Source organism: Gopherus flavomarginatus, chromosome 21, assembly GCF_025201925.1.
Source record: "Gopherus flavomarginatus isolate rGopFla2 chromosome 21, rGopFla2.mat.asm, whole genome shotgun sequence".
Classification (NCBI taxonomy): Eukaryota; Metazoa; Chordata; order Testudines; family Testudinidae; genus Gopherus; species Gopherus flavomarginatus.
In genome coordinates, this window is record NC_066637.1 from 3747624 (window position 1) to 3769027 (window position 21404).

At 41.7% G+C, this 21404-nt stretch overlaps 2 protein-coding genes and 1 long non-coding RNA gene across 4 annotated transcripts in view; all 3 read left to right on the forward strand.

Moving 5' to 3' along the window:
- LOC127038876 (uncharacterized) overlaps positions 1–1913 on the forward strand; it is a 47364-nt gene extending 45451 nt beyond the window's left edge. The window contains exons 11-13 of the mRNA XM_050931948.1: positions 102–269; positions 928–1088; positions 1848–1913. Coding sequence (XP_050787905.1) covers positions 102–269; positions 928–1088; positions 1848–1913 — 395 coding nt within the window. The remainder of the gene's footprint in view (positions 1–101; positions 270–927; positions 1089–1847) is intronic.
- LOC127038781 (uncharacterized) lies at positions 183–2063 on the forward strand. The gene is made up of 3 exons (XR_007770800.1): positions 183–269; positions 928–1088; positions 1848–2063. It is a non-coding gene; the product is annotated as an uncharacterized LOC127038781 (long non-coding RNA).
- Positions 2064–3720: 1657 nt separating this feature from the next.
- Positions 3721–20901, forward strand: LOC127038776 (uncharacterized). 2 transcript variants are annotated; one of them, XM_050931702.1, is made up of 9 exons: positions 3721–4090; positions 5195–5788; positions 7024–7094; positions 8641–8749; positions 11316–11446; positions 11787–11894; positions 12839–12957; positions 13692–13848; positions 19507–20901. In XM_050931702.1, exons 1-9 carry the CDS (start codon positions 3765–3767, stop codon positions 19653–19655), a joined length of 1764 nt encoding a protein of 587 aa, XP_050787659.1. In that variant the 5' UTR covers positions 3721–3764; the 3' UTR covers positions 19656–20901. The 2 variants fall into 2 exon arrangements, with proteins under 2 accessions (XP_050787659.1, XP_050787660.1); XM_050931703.1 differs by lacking the exons at positions 8641–8749; positions 11316–11446 and having other exon boundaries at positions 3723–4090.
- Positions 20902–21404: the final 503 nt, after the last annotated feature.

The window sequence follows — 21404 nt, forward strand, 5'->3', positions numbered from 1 at the left end:
TGAGGATACACTTCAACACAAATAGCTGCTAATAGTCTGAATCAATGTGGCTCTGCCACCTTGCTCAGAGAGGTGAGAATGCTTTTGTTTCATTTCTCCAGTGAATGGCCAGTGGTCAGAATGGTCACCCTGGTCAATGTGTTCTGACACCTGTTCAGGAATCAAGAAAAGAATCCGGATTTGCAATAGCCCTGCTCCTTCCAGAGGAGGTTTGCCCTGTGCTGGGTTAAAGGAGGAAGTCACGGTGTGCAACAACAACAAATGCCCAGGTACAGTAGTGATTCTGAATTCTGTAACATTTCACCAAAATATCAGATGCAGGTGAGACTGAGAAAGAGATTCTGTTGCATAAGTCATGTCAAAGGTACTTCAGTACCAGATTGGAGTGTCCCCAGAGCTCTGCTTCCCACCACACCTCTGCTCCCATTTTACTCTACCCTTCCTCCCACTCCTAACTGCTCCCTTTGTCCTCCTCCCATCAGTAGGTGTACATCTTCCTTATGCCTTGATGCTTAGAACAGCCATCTTTTCCTGCATATCAAATCTCCATTTACTCCTTTAAGTCCCTCATTAAAACCTCTTTTCTGTGAAGACTTTAGTTCATGCTCCCCTCACTGTTCAAGTTTCTGTGGCTTCTTGCATGCGAACTGCTGATCCATGTGTTTGTCCAAATTGGACTGTAAGTTCTTCAGGGCATGGTTACTGCCTTTTTCATGTTTTGTAAACTGTGATGTACCCTTTCAGAACTTTATGAATAACAGTGATGCTGCCAGATGAAAAAGTGGCCAGTGGCTTGCATGAAAAGACCAGATTTGCAACAGCCCATCTGAAGTTATCTTTCCTGAACATAAATGCCTGAAATGTGTTGAAATTAAAAAGAAATGAAGTAGATAAGCACTGGTCATGCTTGTTTTTTCTTTGTCTCAGTTGATGGGATGTGGTCTCCATGGGCATCCTGGACTCCCTGCCCCATCTCTTGCGGCCTAGGTGTGGTGAGCCGATCTCGACGATGCAATAATCCTGCCCCAGAGCATGGGGGAAAGAATTGCACTGGACACAGATATGAGGAAGGTTCTTGTGGATTTCCAGTAAGTCATAGATCTGTATGATAATGGATTTTAGAATATTCCTCTCTGAAAGAAAACGGGGATCTATTATCACTGATGGTAGAACTTTCAGTAGGTTCAGAGGAGCATCCAGAGTTCAGATGCTTATTGAAATGGACAAAATGGGTTTGAATTAGAAGAATGGGAGAGTACCTTCAACGATTAATAGGAATGATGGGAGAAGTCCCCCCAAAAGGTTAAAGTTGTTCTGACAGTATCCCAGCAGCTCACTATCAACATGATCTTGAGATATTCTTTTGTTGAAGCCAAAGGGAATTGTTGCTGTTCAGGACTGCTCAGAAACAGGCCTTTTATAAGGGTTTTTTGGAACTGTCGAGTCTTAATATAAGCAAACAAGATAATGAAATTTCTAGAATTCTGCTTTATAACACATTTCAATAGAACTCTATGCATGTTGGGTTTTTTTGATTTAACCTCACATTTTTAAAAAATGACTGGTTAACATCTAATTTTTACTTCAGTTACTCATAAAGGGCAGAATTACTCACACTATGGCTCTTGGTTGCCTACATTATGCTTGTTTTGCTAGTGGAAATTGCATTGATGTCAATTAAAGTTTCAGATGTAGACATTTCAAGATGACCAACTCCACATATTAAAGGAGAATGTGACCTGATAATGTTTACCTTCTAAATGTTTCTTTCACTGCATGCTAAGAATACTGTATTAGAAATTCAATCCTTGCCACACAGTCCATCTTTTTATCTGTTTTATTTGCAGGAGGACTTTTGCAAATATTTGAAGCGACCATCTGAATCCATTATACCTGGGAAACTGATCCAGTAATCAGTCTAAAGAAGTTAGTGTGCTGAAAAACTGTTGAAATTCACTGGCCTCTAACTCACTTCTATGCCTTTTAAAAGCCCAGCTGTACTGAAAAGTTCCAAAAGAAACCTGCCTCAATAGAAAACTTAAAGTCATGATACTTATCGGAAAACACACATTATTGGTGTTGGAACCAGTGCAGTGTACTGAATGCTAAGGCCCATGTTGTTCATGACTCTCCTAGAGAAGAATAAAAGCCCAGCACAAAATGAAGACTTGCAGGGTGAATGTAGTGACACTGGTACCAAAGGGATTTATATTAGTTAATTCAGGCAAATACATCGCCATGAGCTCCCTGACAGGCACCTTCATACCAGCAAGAGTGTGGCTACCCTAGGGGGCTACACCAGTATCAGTATAACACCCTCTGCTACCACCCTCTCTGAGAGAGCCATCAGTACAAAATCTGGCTGTATACCAGCCCTGGTTATAAATCCCATGGAGGAAGAGGAGGCGTGTGAGTGGCGTGGGGGGGGGGGGGGGCGGAGGGGGGACAATACCTGAGGGAGGTCAGGAAAGCAGGGTCTGGGAGGCCCCGGGGGCAGTTATGCAGGGGGTCCAGGGGCACAGTGCCTAGGAGTGTGTGTGTCGGAAGGGACAGCAGTGCATGGGAGGGGGCTGATGGGGGGAGCAGCAGTAGCTGGGGGAGATTGGGGGAGCTGTGAGGCAGGAGTGTCTAAGAGACTGGGGGAGCAGTGTTGATGGGGGGGAGCAGGGGAACTGTGCCGGGGGGGGGGTGTCCAGGGGACTGGCGGAGCAGTGGGGGTAACAGGACAGGAGGGAAGCAGTACTGAGGGAGTGTCGGGGGGGCAGCAGTAGCGGGGGGGCAGAGCAGTGGGGGGGACAGGACAGGAGGGAAGCAGTACTGAGGGAGTGTGGGGGGCAGCAGTAGCGGGGGGGACAGGGGGAGTGTGGGGGGCAGCAGTAGCGGGGCGGAGCAGTGGGGGTAACAGGACAGGAGGGAAGCAGTACTGAGGGAGTGTTGGGGGGCAGCAGTAGGGGGGGGACAGGGGGAGTGTGAGGGGACAGGACAGGAGGGAAGCAGTACTGAGGGAGTGTTGGGGGGCAGCAGTAGGGGGGGGACAGGGGGAGTGTGAGGGGACAGGACAGGAGGGAAGCAGTACTGAGGGAGTGTTGGGGGGCAGCAGTAGTGGGGGGAACGAGGGGAGTGTGGGGGGCAGCAGTAGCGGGGGGGCGATCGGGGGACCCGTGTGGGGGTGTCCAGGGGAGGGCAGCGGCACACGGGAGGAGGGTGTCGCGGGGAGCAGCAGTACATGGGAGGGGGGATGACGGAGGCACCGAGGGGTGTCGGGGGCGCAGCAACAGCCGGGGGGCTGTGCTGGGGGGAGGGGCAATACCCGAGGGAGGTCGGGGGCGCAGTGTGGGGGGGGCAGCAGCACATAGGACGGGGGTGCCGGGGGGATCCCGGGGATCTCCATGCGGTGTCCCCTCCCCATTCGGCAGGGGGCCTCTCTCTGCCCCGCCCCCAACACGGACGGTCTGGGGGGGGGGGGCGGGGAGGCCCCTCCCCCACGCGTGGCCGCCGCGGCCTCCCGACTCTGAGGGCAGGTCGGGGCTTCCGGTTCCGGGGCCGCCGGGAGCGGGTCAGAGGGGCCGGGCGCTGCGGCGGAGGCAGAGCGGGGACGGGGCCCCGGGGAATGGGAAGCGGAGCGGCCCGGGGGCGCCTCCTCCTCCCGCGGCCGGGCGGGCCCCCCGCCAGCCCCGCGCGGGCCCGGCCTCGCGCCCGTTAGGGAGGGACCCCCCCGGGGCCGCGAGCCCCGTCGCTGCTGGGGGCGGCCGGGGCCCGCCTGGATGAGAGGCGGCCCCCTGTGCCGGCCGCGGAAGGGAGCGCGCCCGGCTGCCGCAGGCGCCCGAGGCCCCGGGGGCCCGGCCATGGGGCGCAAGAAGAAGACGCTGCACGACTACGCGGCCGAGTTCAGCGACCTGGGCGTCAAGCGGCACCTGATCGAGCACGGCGGCTCCGGGGAGAGCTCGGTGGTGGAGACCCTCTACTGCAAATCCTGCGAGCTGCCCATGCGGGTGCGGCGGGACCGCATCCTGGAGCACCTCTCCTCCGGCCGCCACTACCGCAACCGCCGGCTGGTCAAGCAGCACGGCCTCCGCACGCCCATCCTCATGTGAGTCCGCCCGGGGGGGGCCGCGCCCCGCCTCGGGCTCCATGGCCAAACCCCAGCGCTTACACGGGGGCTTGTCACGCTGCACCTCCCTCAGCTTCGTGTTTTCCTCCTGTAACAGCAGGGAGCGTTATTCTTCATCAGAAACGGCTGGCATGCTTTTCTTTCTAGTGGTGCCAAAACTTCCTGAGTCCTTCCTGCTAATGACACACCACTCCTGCTGCGGGTAAACAGATGGCAAACTGTATCCGATTTCCAGCCAGCAAGGGCCTACTGATAGCCTTGTGTTTGTCAATTTCAATTTGGCATAATTTGTTTAAAACAAAAAAAAACAAAAACAAAAAACGGGTTTTATAAAACCCAAGATCTATAGAAATATTTTTACCACTAAGAAGGTAATTGTTTATTAAATATTCCTTTGCAGGCTTTGAAACCCAAATATTGCAGTACTAAGAACTTGGAAGTGAAAATGACCTAATTGATTTTCATTATCAAAGCCAAAGAGTACAAAAATACACTCAAAAGTAAACTGTTTAAAAAAAACAAACAAACCACACTGTTAATTCAAAGTAGTGTAGTTACAGGTGACGCACTTTTTCACAGTTGGTAGTGTGCATTTTAAGATGTGTATGTTGCCTGCCTTATTTAAAGTACACTGACTGGGAAACCTTGCAAATTGGTTTTATAGGTTAAGAGGAAAGTAAAACAAAAGCAACTTTAAGTCATTAGAATGAACTTCATCCATTTATTTTGATGACTGTTGTTTAAATATAATGATTTAGGTTAGTTCATAGAATACTAGTATGTGCACTTTGTATATTTTATCAAAGTGTAGCTAATAGCTCACCGTGAAGAACCTACTATTACATCTTTAAGAAGATGAGAGAGACTATTTTCTTTGTGTATAGCTAACTAAATTTAATTGCCAGATAGCATGTCAGTCAAATGATGGAGTAAAACTTTAATAAATTTATGATCACACACCTAGAGACATCTGAAGCTCAGTAAAACTTCCTCAGTTTTCTCTTGTTGAAACAAAATCTTTGTATTTGAATAATCCTGAATTATAGTGGCTTCCTTAAGACTTTTTTGTCCCCTTTTATCTAGATCTGCAGGTTCAGACCTTGGTACCAGCCTTTCCATGCAACTTGACACTCCTTCCCTGCTTTCTCAGCCTTCATTTATTCTCTCAACCAACCCCAGCATCACCAGCACCGGCACCAGCTATAGCATGGTACCATCTCCACCTTCTTACCACAAGTCCTTGATCCCTGTTCACCCCAGCACCATCAGCTCCACAACCAGTGTCGTGTCTGCCAGAGAAGACCAAACACCCTCTACCTCCACCAGTCACCCTTCGGCATTCGCTGCCCTCCATGTGAGAAATGCGCCTGTTCCCTCAAAACAGAGCACCCAAAGACTTGTTATTTCTGAGGCATCCAACAGTGTGGCTTCTGGAGGGTCAGTGGGACGGTACAGCAGTAGTGGGACTTCAGGAAGCAATATTGGTCTTGCTCTCTTCGGCGTGGGGCTTGGTAACAAAGCATTGTTTCAAAGTTTAATGGAAGAAAATGGCTGCTGTTTGCTTTACATTGTGGAGGATCAGTTGCCAGATGTGGAACGTGCCTTCAATACAGAATTCCTGGCCAACACCAGGGTGCTACGGCAACAGGATGCCGACATAGTGCTCAATGATCAACGGTACAGTCCGCCAATAACTTCCATGCATGTTTCCTTATTAAGTAATTAAGACTTTAAGGGATAGGTAGCACAATCAATCAGCGTTCTTACTCTCTCTTTGGAAAATTTTACTGAAGTTAGGACACACTTGGGGAATCCTGCTTCTCTGACCTCAGTACCCTCAATATTACATTATAAGATTGGAATGCTGTATTCCTTTCAACAGCAGGTGGCAGCTATAGGTCTAGTTGAATTACTTTACTAGAAATCCTGAGGATAGCACCTGCTAGGATCTCGCCGGGAAGCTTCGTTTAATTCTGTATATAGGGCTTCTGGATGTAGCCATAGAAACAAACGATCTGTCTCGTTTCCGCAGATAGTTTTGTCAGGGATGATGCCTTTGGCCAAATCCCCTTCCTCATGCTGTCATGTTGCATGTTGTCTGTCAGTTTCCCTGCTGGCTGCCACCCTTCCACCGCAGAGTGCCTGGCTTATTTCAGTGGAGGTGAATGTGTAAAGTTCATAAAGCACTCCAGAATCCTTCAAGATGACGGGTACAGTGGAAATGTGCAATATTATGTTGTGTTTATATCGCTTTACTGAACATCCTGGAATGCTGATCTAGATTAATACAATAAAAACACGGTGGCTAAATAGAGTTCCTGTCAACTTTCAAATGAAGGCAATATTTCAGATTTCACACAAATCTTAAAAGGGAACAGTGACTCTGAAAGATGTTACTTTGCAGTAGAAATTCAAAAGTTAAAAATGGGGTTAAATTGTACTCACTGTACATTTTCCTGAAATTTGCTGTGTAAATTTGTTTTTTAAGCATTTCCTCATATGTTTTGATAGCCTACAGGGTTCAAACAGGTTTTGAAAGAAACCATTCCAAAGCTTTTTCTATTAAGCTGTGAACACATGCTCTTTATAACTACACCGTTTAAAAAAAAATCTAGTGAGGCTACGGACCATGAATTAAGTCAGCGTTCCATTTAAAAACTTTACTAAATGTAGTAATCCAATCTGTTCCTGGTACTGTTGCCCCAGAGATTGTTCTTGCTGTTCTTAAATAAATAACTTTCCCTGCTCATAGTAGTATTGTCGCCTGGGAGTTGCTGGTTTCTTTCCCCACCCTCTTCCTGATGTGAGGCGCTTTTGTAATGTTCAAGAATCTTTTTCTCTCCTTAATTTTGACCCTTGTTTGTTTCAGCAGAAGTTTTGTCTCCTCAGTATTTTTCTCTTAATTTCTGCAGTGTCTCTGGCGCCATTGTCTGTTCACCACCTGAAGCAGCCTCTGAAATTGTGATAGATGCTTTACGAGCAGGTAAGGGGGACTGAAGTAGATCTGCAGCAAATTCTGCTTTCATATATACCACGTTGTCCCACTGAATCGAGCCCACTATATTTATAAAGCTACCATTTGGATAGAGACACAGTGAACCCAAAAACTGACAGTGTACTAAAAAATGATTGGCTTCTGAAATCTCCTGGATCTCCTTATTGGAGAATTGATCTAAGACATGCTATTAGGGACCAATTTTATGCTCCTGAAGTCAGTGGCAAAACTGCTATTGACTTAATGGAAGCAGGATCAGGCCCAGTTTAAATACTTAATGGGCTATTTTAAAAATAGTTATAACATTAAAAACATCCCAAACTGCTAATTTTCCGGTTTTTCTGTATTTCTCCAGCTAAAGATCAGCCGTATATTTGTTCTGAATGCTTGTTCAAATGAAAATTGTTCCAAGAATGAAATCCTTTTGTGTCTTTTACATATGATGATTAAAGTATATCTGCCCCAGCAAAACTTTGCACTTATGATCACTTTGTCACGTGTCAGAGCTGGAATTGAGAAGTTTCTGGACCCCATTGTCAATCTCAGCCCTACACTCAGTCCGCTAGAGTGGGGATCCACACATTCTTTTATAGTATCAATCCATCTGAGTGGAGTGATTATCTTTTGGACATCTCTGTTCCCATTTGCTGTCTCATGGCGTAGTTGTGGCAAGTACAGCAGGGGCATACATGGTAAAGTAACATTAGGAAAATATTAATGCATTTAATCAACTGTCAATGGAGAAGAGCACCAGCACCATGTAATAGGCCGGCTCTCCATGGACTGCCACCAATTGCTCTGTTGGTCAGGGGTGGTCCATAGTGGTCTAGTGCAGTGGTGCTCAAAACAAGTTGCCTCTCTTATCGTTCTGCTAAAATGTCTCAACATTTTTATCTGTGGAAATCATTTTCCTCTGGTGGCCTGTGAACTGTACATCTCTAGACACAAATGGAGCTTCCTGGTTAGTGATGATGTATCTATATTAATGCCCTCTGGACAGGACTGACTTCAGTTTTATTTGTAAATTCTTTGTCTTAATTCAATAAGGTCCTCCCATCAGCATTTATATCAGGATTATTATTCCTCTCCAGTGATTAAAATCACTTGCAGTCTGCCTCTTTGTACCTTGCAGCTTCCCTTGAGGCATATGCTGAGTGTCTAATTGCATAATTAGGGAGAACTTAGTCCACTGAAGACACTGACCCTAATGACTTGTAATGTCAACGGAGCTTGTACTGTGTTGTTCTGACTACAGGTAACTGAAATGTCTGTTCAGAGAAACACAGCTAGGAATAAAAGAAAAGCCAAGAAGATTCGAGTTTCATTCTCTCTAAAAACAATCACTTCTTGAGGTTTGTAAATAGTAAACGGTAGCTGCTGTAGGTATAGAAAATCATTCAACTAAAACAATTTTTTCAGTTTTCTGAAACCTTGCCTCTGGGATGTGTTGACATGTATAGAACACTACAGAATATATAATGTTCAGTGTGGGTTATGTCCTGCTTCAATTTTGTATTCTATGACATTTACATAGGGAAAGGCGTGTTTTGCGAGAAGCTACCCAGTTTAGATAGGCAGACAGCAGAGGCTTGTTTTGATGAAGCTGACAGATGTGGAAGACCATTGGTCTGTGGATTCTACAAGTAAGACCAGCATTTTTTTGTTTTCAACAAGAAGCATAAATGTAAAATGTTTATATTTGATGAAATCTTCCTAAATTTTTCTAGCTACTTAATTCTTGTTTTAGAGAAATTTTGCTTAGAAAGTAGCTAAACAGAGAGCTCGGTTGACTTGCTGCTTCAAAATTCATTGTTCACGCTTCATAGAGATGACAGTCAAATCGTTTCATAATTGGCATAGGATTAAAATTAAATTATTCATCTACACTGGATTGGGTGCTAACAGAATTTGCATTACAGGTACCTAGGGTAAGATTTTCAAAAGCATCTAAGCATGTTCAGGAGTGACTGAAGGAGCCTCAGTATCACTTATGTGTTCTTGAAAATTTTATGCCAGATCTTCTTTGGAGGTGGGGAAAATGTCTGGTAACTAGAATTACTGAGCCATACTATGGATCAACTTTGTTGGCCTGTGGTTTCAGAAAAAAAACAAAGTGGGAAGATTTTTTGTATGTGTATACAGTCATCTAATTCAGCAGACATGAGTTTTGATAAAAGTTAGACTACTTGAGATCTGCATTTGGCTGTTCTCAGTTGCAAAACTAAATGCTTTGCAGAAATGTCGAGTCCAGTAAAAAAAACACTACAACATTAAGCCTTGTCACAAAGTACAATGCCGCCTCTCAGACAATTTCTGCTTATGTGTATTGCACTTGTTTTCTTTCAAACCTTAGAAATTTGCAGACCTTATTTGTTTGGCTGGTTTTTTTTTAATAACAACAATTCTGTTGCAGCAATTGAAAAATAAAATGAGAAGAAAGAAGTAAATAGGTTCTGTTTTTTAAAATATCACAGCATAATTTTCTATAAAAATCATGCCAAAGAGATTTTATATATTTTGAAAACTTACCTTTATTTTGATTGTCTTTTAATATTTGTTACTAACTTTCTAGCTGTATCCTAAATCTTTTCCTGACTGAAATATGCTAGCCCTTCTTCAGTGGACCATACATAATTATAGGGTGTAAGTAATAGAGTAGGCTCTGAGGTTATAATGTTCTTTGTAAAGAACGTATATAACAAAAACTCTGAGCTACTACTGATGTAATTAAGCCACTGTAATTTGGTGAAATTCACCTCTATGCATATAGCCAGTATAGTACATATGTATTATTTAAATGTAACGTAAGCCCTATTTTGAATATCTTAGGCCGACCTTCTGTATACAGGTGAATTTAGCTCGTTATTCCTTATAACACCTTTTGGAAGAAGTAGTTTTTGTACATTCTAGGGTTGCATAATGGACACCAAAATGAAAGTCCTGCATGTTTTCAGAATGGTTGGGCCATTTAATAGGAGTACATGTAGTAAATATTAAAAAGTGTTATTTCTCCTTATGGTTGTATATATGGATCTTAGGGGTTGTCTACACTACAGGTTATGTCGGCATAATTTATGGGTCTCAGGAGTGTCAGTAAGCCACCCCATGTGGTGACATAAGTTACACCAACCTAAGCGCTGGTATGGACAGCACTGTGTTGGCGGGAGAGCTTCCCCCGCCGACATAGCTACTGCCTCTCGCAGAGGTGATTTTATTATGCCGACGATACAGCTGCCTGTCATTGGCATAGTATCAGAGGGGTAGCCATGTTAGTCTGGATCTGTAAAAAGCGACAGACTCCTGTGGCACCTTATAGACTAACAGAGGTATTGGAGCATAAGCTTTCCTGGGTAAATACCCACTTCATCAAACGCACATGGCATAGAGTGTCTTCACCAGACACGCTGCGTTAAAGCACTGCTGTAGCACTTCTAGTGTAGACTAACCCTAAATCAGTGTAAATATGGGGAAAGAAGGTTAATTCTAATGTACTTCTGCTTTGTTACAGTTCTGTAAACTCAGTAAGTCAAGGAAAGTGGCTCTGAGTTTACACCCAGAATTTGACCCAATATGTTTAGTAACTGTGGATTATTACCCTCTCTGCCTTCCCCTCAGCCTTGACCACTTACGTTTTTTGTTGTTGTTGTTGAAAACTGTTAATTTCATTTTAAGAAAAAATTATCTGTATGCAAATTATATATATATATATATATATATATATATATGGAAATATACTCAAACACAATATATATTGCATTTTGGTTTGAGTGCTATAGAGGAAGTTGAGCCCAAGCCACAAGGTTGGATCTGAACTTCTCTAGAGTGGAAGGGTTTTTTTGTTAAGACCTAATTGAATATAAAACCGTAAAGGTGTCTTTTTAAGCTATATATAACTTCCTGGACATTTCCCATCACTTTATTCATAGTGGCTTAATATCTTAGTTTATATTGTTAGTAAAGAGCTTTAAGGGCAAATACTCATTCTGCTTATTGCCTATGAGAACTTATTATAAGTTTTTGAAAGTCTCATAATTTGCTGAGCAATTGATCTCATCAGAAAAATTGGACTTTGACTCTTGTCTAAGTTGTAAGTTGTCTCAACTCCAGACTTTTTTCTGCCACCGTCAAACATCTGACTGCATGTCAGTGGTGTAGATGACCTGTTCTCTACTGAACACTCACTGTTCCACATTGGCTGTCTCTCTGTAGGCGTTTTGATCCAGCCCTGCAGTTCTTGTATAAAAAAGTCCATGACAGCCAGGCACTGGGGAGGATTCATCGGATTTCGACAGTTAGCAGCATATATCCAGCAGCATCTCTTAGCTTCCTAAAAAAGTCAGGTACTGAGTAGCTTTCTTATAGAAGAAGAGGTTGGTTCTGTGAAAGGATAGCAATTTATCTTGCCACATATTTATTTGTGTGTGTGTGTGTGTGTGTGTGTGTGTGCGCGCGCGCGCGTGCCCCTAAAATGCATTATTGTGTTCCTTACAGCAGGGAATATTCCCTTTGGCCCTAACATTGATTTTTGACGAGTGAGTATATCTGTATGTTCTTGGAAATAATATTGCTGGTGCTCTTACATTGGTTTCCATGCAGTATAGCTATCTAGGTTTGCTCACAGGTTTTATAGGAATTAAATGCTAAATCTTGTAGTGCCCATTTTTTCCCTCTTACTTCCAGGTGGGATTTTCTATAATGCTGCTGTACATGATATTGATATTATCAGTTTGTTGCTGGGAGAAAGTGCACCAGATACAATATTTTCACTGGGACATGCATTCTGTGCAGGTAAAACTACATGGATTGGTGACATTGTGTTGGATGTGTTGTTAGTTTCCTAGTCATTGCATATTTCAGTGCTAGAAATTTGAAAATATGTTAAGGGGCAACTAATGTAGCTGTTCTCTGATGGATCTGTTTGAAAATTGAAATACAGAACAATTTCTAGAATGTTGGGCTAGATTTACAAACACTTAAAAAACTTCACTGAATTCTGTGAATTTCTCAGTGCTTCAAAACTATTATTGCAGGAATATCAGTAATGCCAATTACTGTGAACATTGGTGATTTGTAAAGGGTTTCAAACAAAGCTTTGTGCTTAAAAATACCATTTTTTCAGTTCTTTGGTTAAACTTGACCTAGATAAAGTTGATTATTTCCCTTTTAATACTTCAGACCCCTTTATGGACCTGGTTTACATCAGCCTGTTAAACTATTAATCAGAGCCTAACTCTTTTTAATGTAATATTGGTTTCTGCCAGCAATGGGCTGCCATTGCTACAAGCTGCAGTATAGATCATCTTAATGTATGGTAGGGCATTGAATTGCCAGGAATAAAACCAATAAGTGACCATATAATGGAATATGTAGGCCACATACTGAAGGCTGCCTGATGTTTCTGTATTGTAACGACAAAGGCAAGTATGTTTCAAAGGCAAAAGGTTCTCTCTAACGTAGGTCATGCTGCTTATCCTGGATAGTTCAACCCCCAGTAAGTACAGTGGAGATGCTTCTAGAGTTTAGCAGTGCTGAAGAGTGGTGGGGTGGACTGTACTCTGATTAGTGTAGGTGGCCATAAACATGTTCAATATTTACTATGCTTTCTATTTTACTGTTTAAAGATGTTCTTTTCACCATAACACCTCTTACACAAAACTGCTCTTATTTCGTACAAGAGACTTGCTGGTTTTCTTAATTTCCTAGTCTGAGTTAGTGTCTCTCTTGTCACTCAGATATGGCCTACTTGAAGGATGCAGACACTGTAGCAGTCAGCATGAAATTTCCTAGTGGAGCAATTGTTACTTTGGATGTCAGTCAGCACTGTACTAAAAGCTGTGATCAGAGACTAGAGGTGGGTTTTTTCAAATGAGTCTGTCATGATACTATAGGTGTACACACACTACACACAACACTACTATTGCAGTAGAAGTAACAATTAATTGACTGTCATGCTCTCAATTTAAAATAAACCACCTGTTTTGTTAGTCAAATTCTGCCAGTGGATGTGCACATGGTCATTTTTTGGAATTACTGTGAGCTTCATATGGTCACGCAAGAGCAAAATTTGGCCCTGATAGTTTCTCAGCTGTTTCAGGTGCCTTGAGGCTTAAACTTTGTAGACAACCTATCCCTTTTTTTCCCCGTAATGTTTTTATTGTGGACACAACAAGCCAAGAGGTAAATCAGAGTCTCACAGATATAAAAAGTATCAAGGGGGGGCGGGGGAAGGTACAGATCTGTCATTATTAGAGCAAATCTTTTCTGTCTAAGTTCATGTTGGTTTTATATTAGAGTTCTTTAAGCTGGATTTGGTGGAGGGAAATGTTTAAGCCTTAAAATAAAAGCAGCTTGTTTCATAACAAAGGGAGAGTGGATATACTGTGCAACTGTAACCCAGGCTAGTACAGCATGTGCTTGTGTCCTCTGTAGTGACTGAACAAGTAATTCTACCCGCTGGAGGAGTTACTCCTCAAGTGGTACAAGCCCATGGTTTATAGATGGTTTTAAGGCCAAATGCATGTTAATTTAGGCATACGTTTATGTGTATTTTTGGTTTCTTCCCCCTCCACCACCCCTTTCTCCTAGGTTCATGGTTCTCAAGGAACATTACGGGTAGATAATCAGAATCCCTTGGGAATTACAGAACATGGAACGTCTGTGTCCATATATTCACAAACCCAGGCTGATCGGTACAAAGAAGCATACAGAGAACTCTTTAGACACTTTCTCAGAACCCTCAAAGGTTAGAAAAAATTGCAAACATATGCAATGTCCATTTATTTGTAAGAGTAATCTTAATTTCACTTTTGGATTTGCTTTTAAAAAACAAAAAGTCTTGAAAATTGTTCCAAAAGCAATGTCAATTAGGGGTTCATTTATTCTTGGAATCTCGGTCTCCACAAGGAGAGAAAATGAAGAAACTGGTGTTCATATGAACTCTAAACACCAGCCAGTCTGAGCAGTTTGAAAAGTAAAACCTTGTTGCCCTTAAATAACTTTGAAATCTAGATGGTTGTTTTTAATATTAGAATTGACATTTCTGGTGGCAGCCAAATAAAATGCTAATTGATGACACTGAAAAGTATGGGAACCCAATGAATGGGTCTAGTTCTGCCTTTGGATGTCCCACCGTGTCACATGTATATCTGAATACAGAAGTTTGCCCTAAAGCTGTCAGACCTAGAAAAAGAGAGTAGATTTTCAATGTTTAATGCTTAGTGTTTAACTTGTTTAAGGTTTGCTGGTGGTTTAAAGCAGCAGCCATAAGCTGGAAATTTGCTGACAGTACAGTTTTCATAGATTTGAAGTCCAGAAGGGATCGTTGTGATCATCTAGTCTGACCTCCTGTATAACGGGGGCCAGAGAATTTCCCAAAATAATTCCTAGAGCAGAGCTTTTAAAAAAATAATAATTAATAATCCAATCTTGATTTAAAAATTGTCAGCGATGGAGAATCCAGTTCCAATGGCTAATTACTCTCACTGTTAAACATTTATGCTTTATTTTCAGTCTGAATTTGTGTAGCTTCAGCTTCCAGCCATTGGATCATGAAATACCTTTCTCTACTGGATTGAAAAGTCCATTGTTAAATATTAGTTCCCCATGATAGGTACTCATACACTGTAATCAAGTCACCCCTTAACTGTCTCTTTGTTATACTAAACAGATTGAGCTCTTTGAGTCCGTGACCACAAGACATTTTTCTAACCCTTTACTCATTCTCATGGCTCATTTCTGAACTCTCTAATTTATCAACATCCTTCTTGAATTGTGGGCACCAGAACTGGACATAATATTCCAGCAGTGGTCACACCAGTGCTAAGTATAGAGGAAAAATAACTTCTCTACTTCTACTTGCCAATTACAGAACCAGAATTATGTTTCTCCTCTCTTGGTTTTCACACCTCAACTGCTAGAACAGGGCCTCATCCTCCCTGATGGAACTGACCTCGTTATCTCTAGCTTGCTTGCTAGCATATATATACCTGCCCCTGGAAATTTCCACTACATGCATCTGAGGAAGTGGGTATTCACCCACGAAAGCTCATGCTCCAAAACGTCTGTTAGTCTATAAGGTGCCACAGGATTCTTTGCTGCTTTTACTTCTACTTGTGATTCTCTTGTTTCTGCATCCAGAGATCACATTAGTCTTTTCACTGGGAGCTCATGTTCAGCTGATTATCCGCTGCAAGCCACAAATCTTTTTTCAAATTCGCTGCTTCCCAGGATAGAGTTCCCCATTGTGCAAGTATAGCCTACATTCTTTGTTCCTAGTTGGGTACAATCATATTTTGCCATGTTTAAAATGCATATTATTTGCTTGCGTCCTGCTTACCAAGGGGTTTGGATCACTCTGTATCAGTGACCTGTCCTCTTCATTATTTGCCACTTCTCCAGTTTTTATGTCATCTAAAAACTTTGTCAGTGATTTTCTTTCAGGTCATTAATAAAAATAGGGCCAAGAAGTGATCCTTGTGGCACTCCATTAAAATTATCGGTGATAATTCCCTGCTTACATTATGTTTATGAAATCTATTAGGTAGCTTTTATCCATTTAATGCATGCCATATTAACTATATCATTCTAGTTTTTTTTAATCAAAATGTCAGGTGGTATCAAGTCAAACACCTTACACGTATCTAAGTATATTACTTCAACAGCCTTACCTTTATCAACCAAACTTGTAGTCACATCAAAATAAGATATCAAGTTAGTTTGACAGGCTCTATTTTCTGTAAACCCATGTTGAATAGCATTAATTATATTGCCCTCCTTTAATTCTTTATTAATCGAGTCCTGTATCAGCTGCTCCATTATCTTGCCTGGGATCATTGTCAGGCTGACAGGCCTATAACTACCAGGGTCATCCTGTTTACCCTTTTGAAAATTTGGCACAACATTAGCTTTCCTCCAGTCTTCTGGAACTTCCCCAGTTCTCCAAGATTTACTGAAGATCAGCATTATGGTCTGAAGATAATACTTAATCCTGCCATGGGTGCAGGGGACTGGCCTAGATGACCTCTCAAGGTCCCTTCCAGTTCTATGATTCTATAATTAACAGTCCGTGAGCTCCTCAGACAGCTATTTGAAAACTCTTGTATGAAGTTTGTTACCTGACTCCTAGGATTGGTATAGAGGAAACTAAGGAATTTCTTCCCTTCTTGTCCTTCAGTTCCTTGATTAATTTTGCTCTCGAAATCTCCATTTTGAGCTGAGTACGCCTATCTTCCCTCTTTTTATCCTCTCTGTTTATTAGTTTAACACCCTTGACTACTCTAGCCAGCCTGTCCCTGAGAAGATTAGCCCCCCTTTTACTGAAGGCCATCCAAACTATACAGCCCCTTCACTCCACAGAAGCAAAACCCACCATCCTACACCACTTACTTAGCCAGCAGTTCTAGAATCTTCTATCTTCCTTTGCTTGTGGGGCAAGAAGGAACTCAGAGAAGATAGCTTGGACATGCTATATTTTACAGCATGCTTCATGTTCCCTAAAGCCATCTACTGTTTGCAGTATGTCCTGCGACACTGTCATTAGTGCCTTTATAGGATCCTTTCCCATAGACTTCAGAAGCCTATCCAGCTTTAGAGTGACATCTCAAGTCTTGGCTCAGGGAAGGTAGCACACCAAGGTGTTGTCTGTCTGTCCCTTGTAGAATGTTCTTTCGATTCTTCTGAGTTCTAGATTCTCTGTCTTCCTTGGATGGTTGTAGAACTTTGTGGGAAAGCTTGATTTTCTTACAGATTGGGCCAACTTGCCATCCATGGCTGTATCCCATACATCTCTCCGTTTCCTTGGACCAGCTGGATTTTGAGAAGTCTCTTCCACAGTTTCCACTCTGAGGAATTGGTATCGATTGGAATTGTCTAGTGTGGAATTCCTCTAGGTCCTTTTCTCTGTGTAGTCAGTCTGCCTGCTCTTGGCTATCACTAGGCCCATAGAATGCCAACATAACGTCTTGCCTCTTGTGGTTACGAACTGCCAGGCCTCCACTCTGACTTCCTCTTTCTCCCACTCCTTGGTGGCCGTCTCCTTTCTTCCTTGAAGCTGGAGTACTGATGTTTCCTGAACCTGGCTGTCTAGGGAACGCCTCAGTTTTTCTTATTCTCAGTAATGTGTCTATTTCCCCCTCTTGTCCAAGAATTTTCTACTTCAGCACAGTTACTGGCCTGCACTTCATGCACAGGACGTTGCTTCTAGTTTTAGGCAGGAAAGAAAACATGGCACATCTGTTGCAGGTCACCACCATGCTTCTATCACTGGCCATTTTGAAATCACTTGTAGAACTGAACCTGGAAGGTTCTCTCACTCCGTTCCCTCTGAAATTCTCCTGATAGCTGCCTCTGATCATGGCTCTCAAGTTCATGTAATAAGTGCAGTATAAAATGCCACATTTTAAACAAGCTGCTATTAATACCAGGATCCAAAAAAGTAGCTAAATTGAAGAAATCTTTAAAATATATCTAATATTTCCCCCCATCTCCCCTGAGAGAAGTGCTTCTTTCCTTTAAAAATTTTCATGCTGTGTTGAGCAAAATGGGTGCAATATCCTCCTACAATGCAAAACTTTAGAGCCTACAAGTTCACTCAGTCCTCGTCCTTGTTCAGCCAATCACTAAGGCAAATAAGTTTGTATACATTTATGGGAGATAATGCTGCCCACTTCTTATTTACAATGTCACCAGAAAGTGAGAACAGGCGTTTGTATGGGACTTTTGTAGCCAACATTGCAAGGTATTTACATGCCAGATATGCTAAACATTCGTATGCCCCTTCATGCTACAGCCGCCATTCCAGAGGACATGCACCCATGCTGCTGATGCTCCTTAAAAAAATAATGTGTTAATTAAATTTGTGACTGAACTCCTTGGAGAAGAATTATGCCTCCGGTTCTGTTTTACCTGCATTCTGCCATATATTTCATGTTATAGCAGTCTTGGATGATGACTCAGCATGTTGTTCGTTTTAAGAACACTTTTGCTGCAGATTTGACAAAACGCAAAGAAGGTACCGATGCGAGATTTCTCAATCCAGGGTTTAAGAATCTGAAGTGCCTTCCAAAATTTGAGAGGGACGAGGTGTGGAATATGCTTTCAGAAGTCTTAAAAGAGCAGCACTCCAATGCGGAAACTACAGAACCCGAACTGCCAAAAAAGAGAATCAACCTTCTGCTGGTGACATCTGACTCAGAGGATGAAAATGAACATGCATTGTTCCACACTGCTTTGGACAGTTATCTAGCAGAAGCTGTCATCAGCATGGACGCATGTCTTCTGGAATGGTGGTTGAAGAAGAAAGGGACGTAGGAATTGTTAGCACATCTGGCATGTAAAATACCTTGTGATGCCAGCTACAACAATGCTGTCAGAACACCTGTTGTCACTTTCAGGTGACATGAACAAGAAGTGGGCAGAATTATCTCCTGCAAATGTAAACAAACTTATTTGTCTGAGCGATTGGCTGAACAAGAAATAGGACTGAGTGGATTGTAGGCTCTAAAATTTTACATAGTTTTGTTTTTGAATCCAGTTATTTTTTGTACATAATTCTACATTTGTACGTTTAAGTTTCATGACAGAGATTGCACTACAGTACTTGTATTAGGTGAATTGAAAAATACTATTTCTTTTGTTTTTTACAGTGCAAATGTTTGTAATCAGAAATAAATATAAAATGAGCATTGTATACTTTGTAGTCTGTGTTGTAATTGAAATCAGTGTATTTGAAATTGTAGAAAACATCCAAAATATTTAAATAATGGTATTCTTTATTGTTTAACCATGCAATTAATCGTTATTAATTTTTTTAATTGTGTGACAGCCCTACTTTTAGCATATAAAGGACCAGTCGCTTTGGAGATTGCATAAGGCAAGCTTCAGGGTGTTCTTGCCTACTTTGCTTACTATAGAAGTACCCACAGTAATTAGTTTAGTTATTTTCTTTCTCCCTTATTTACCATAGACATATTCAAATAGTTAGTTGTTTCAGCAATTACTTGTTCAAGCTTGTCTTCTCTTAATTTGGGCCTGCTTATGTGAGTTAAGTTAGCTCTACAGACACTTGGTTATTACCAGACAATGAGATACACTGATGAACCATATTTTTATACAGAACATTATTATTTGTATTACAGTAGCTCTTGCAGGATCCAAGTGAGATAGGGGCCCCATTGTGCGTAGGCTCTGTACATAAAGATAGGAAGAGGTAGTCCCTGCCCTGGAGAATTTATAGTCTAAACAGACAAAGGGTGGAAAGGGAAACATAGGTGAAATGACTTGTTCATGATCACATGTATGTCAGTAGCAGAGCTAGGAATAGACCCCAGGACTCCTGATTCAGAGTCCAAAGCCTTATCCACTATACCTCATTGCCTGTAGTAACATATTCTTACTTTTACAGGCAAAGAACCCCCTGTTATCACCAAAGAGCAGTTTCTCTGGACGATTCAGGTAGCTGCAGCTGCTGAGCAGTCTTGGAGGAACGGATCTGCTGTTGACTTGCGCAACGAAGCAATAGACGTGTCTCTAATCAAGACTGAAATAATGTGACACACACTGCTGTTTGAAGTGAAGGCTATTCCCTGAGCTCTGCTAAAGGGAGTGAAGTCTCTTCATCTAGTGAGGTTTCCACTGTTGACTTAATACAAAACTAAACAACCTTTTCTATTTTTTTATTTTTTTTTATATTTTCACTGGAAACACCTATAACTCAGATACCTTTTAGAACTACAGGAGTGTTCAGTACTAGTGTTCCCGATGATTCTTGGGACATCATTCAGGACTCGGAGAAGAAATTATGGGAGGCTTTGTCTACAGTGGCATTTCCTTTCTGAAGGAGTTAGTTTCAGGTTCTGAAATACTGTTTTCCTGATAGTGGATTTCCCAGACACTAATCATGATAAGATAATGACGTACTGACAACCTGCTGTTGTAGTGAAGACTGTGCAATGAACATCTTGAATGGCAGCTTGAAAATGAGGTGCAATCATGGTATTCAAAATGAGAGCATCCATTTGATCCATACTATACATCTCATTAGTATATGCAGGAATGTGATTTGTCTACTAAATACCCCTCTTCTGAGTCCCCCATCTATAGAACTGTCCATGTTGTTCTTAATTCATTGCTGTGGATTTGAAATAACATAGCTGAGGAGTTGTGAGCATCTAACTTTTTGAAAATGAGCAGGCAGGGAGACTTCTTACCAACCTGACTCTAGAGTGTAATGAAAGAAACTTGGAAGGCATGCTATAAATTGGACTGTTTCACAGAGCAAACCATGCACTTGGGCATTTCTATATGAACACTGCATCAGTGTTAAAAAAAATAAAGGTTTCTTTTAGAACAAAATTGTGAATCTCTATACAGTAGCATTGTATAATGTCTGTTACGAAGAAACATGTCAGCTGGATGCAACAGAGTGCACGATCTATCAGCAGTTTTTTGTTTTCTTTGCTTGAATCCAAATTCATGTTTCAATGTCCCTTCAATAGGGAAATTAAATAATACCTGTTTTCCCTGAGTGGGGGAAGGGAATATGATATACATGCTTTTTACAGTCCGCCAGATTTGGATTACACATCACAGAAAAAGAGAGTGCCTTCCATAACAGGCAAGTCTGTTTTAAACCAGGTTATTTGTAACTTTTTATTCTTATGTTGAGCATATTGAAATTTATATATTTGACTTTTTTATTCTTGTTTGTATTTCTCATATCCTGGTTTTCAAGATTTTAAAAAAGTTTTTTTTTTAAATTGTATTAAAATAACATTCTTGCATTGAATGTGTGAACAACTATATATGTCACATTTTCCAGTTCTCTTGTGGAAATGGTTTTTTAATAGTGTCATTTTTTTTGAAACCCAAAGAAATCTGTGTATTAATGATAAACGTTACTGTCAGATTTGTGGTATATTTTCTGGCCATTTATTGAAAGATAGTTTATATATAACCCTCTCCCCCAAATTCCATTAAACCAAGATAGCCACTTATTAAATGAAAGCAAATGGTTTTCCTTGGGATTTTTTCTTTTTGATGTAAATGTTTGATTCAGCCATAGTTCTTCTAAAACTTTCCAAAATGTAACATCCTTAAGTATGATCTCAGATTGTCTCTGCTTATATGTTGCAGAAAGTAGCAGCATTGTGCTAAAAGCTTTTAGAAATGAGGTAGGCTTTTTGTGCGCACTGACCAAGATTAATTCACAGCTGCACCCCAGTTACAGATGAAGACCATGTCTGGTTTTGAATTACATGGAGTCCTGCAAGCAATTTGCTCAGTGCACTCAAAGCCTATCTT

What these genes read in the sequence shown, in the direction of transcription:
- LOC127038776 (XM_050931702.1), top strand. Translation starts at nt 3,765, where the DNA reads ATGAGAGGCGGCCCCCTGTGCCGGCCGCGGAAGGGAGCGCGCCCGGCT. An exon ending in GCTGTGATCAGAGACTAGAG is followed by an intron (nt 12,958 to 13,691) that starts GTGGGTTTTTTC and finishes CCTTTCTCCTAG; the next exon opens with GTTCATGGTTCTCAAGGAAC. An exon ending in CTTTCTCAGAACCCTCAAAG is followed by an intron (nt 13,849 to 19,506) that starts GTTAGAAAAAAT and finishes TTACTTTTACAG; the next exon opens with GCAAAGAACCCCCTGTTATC.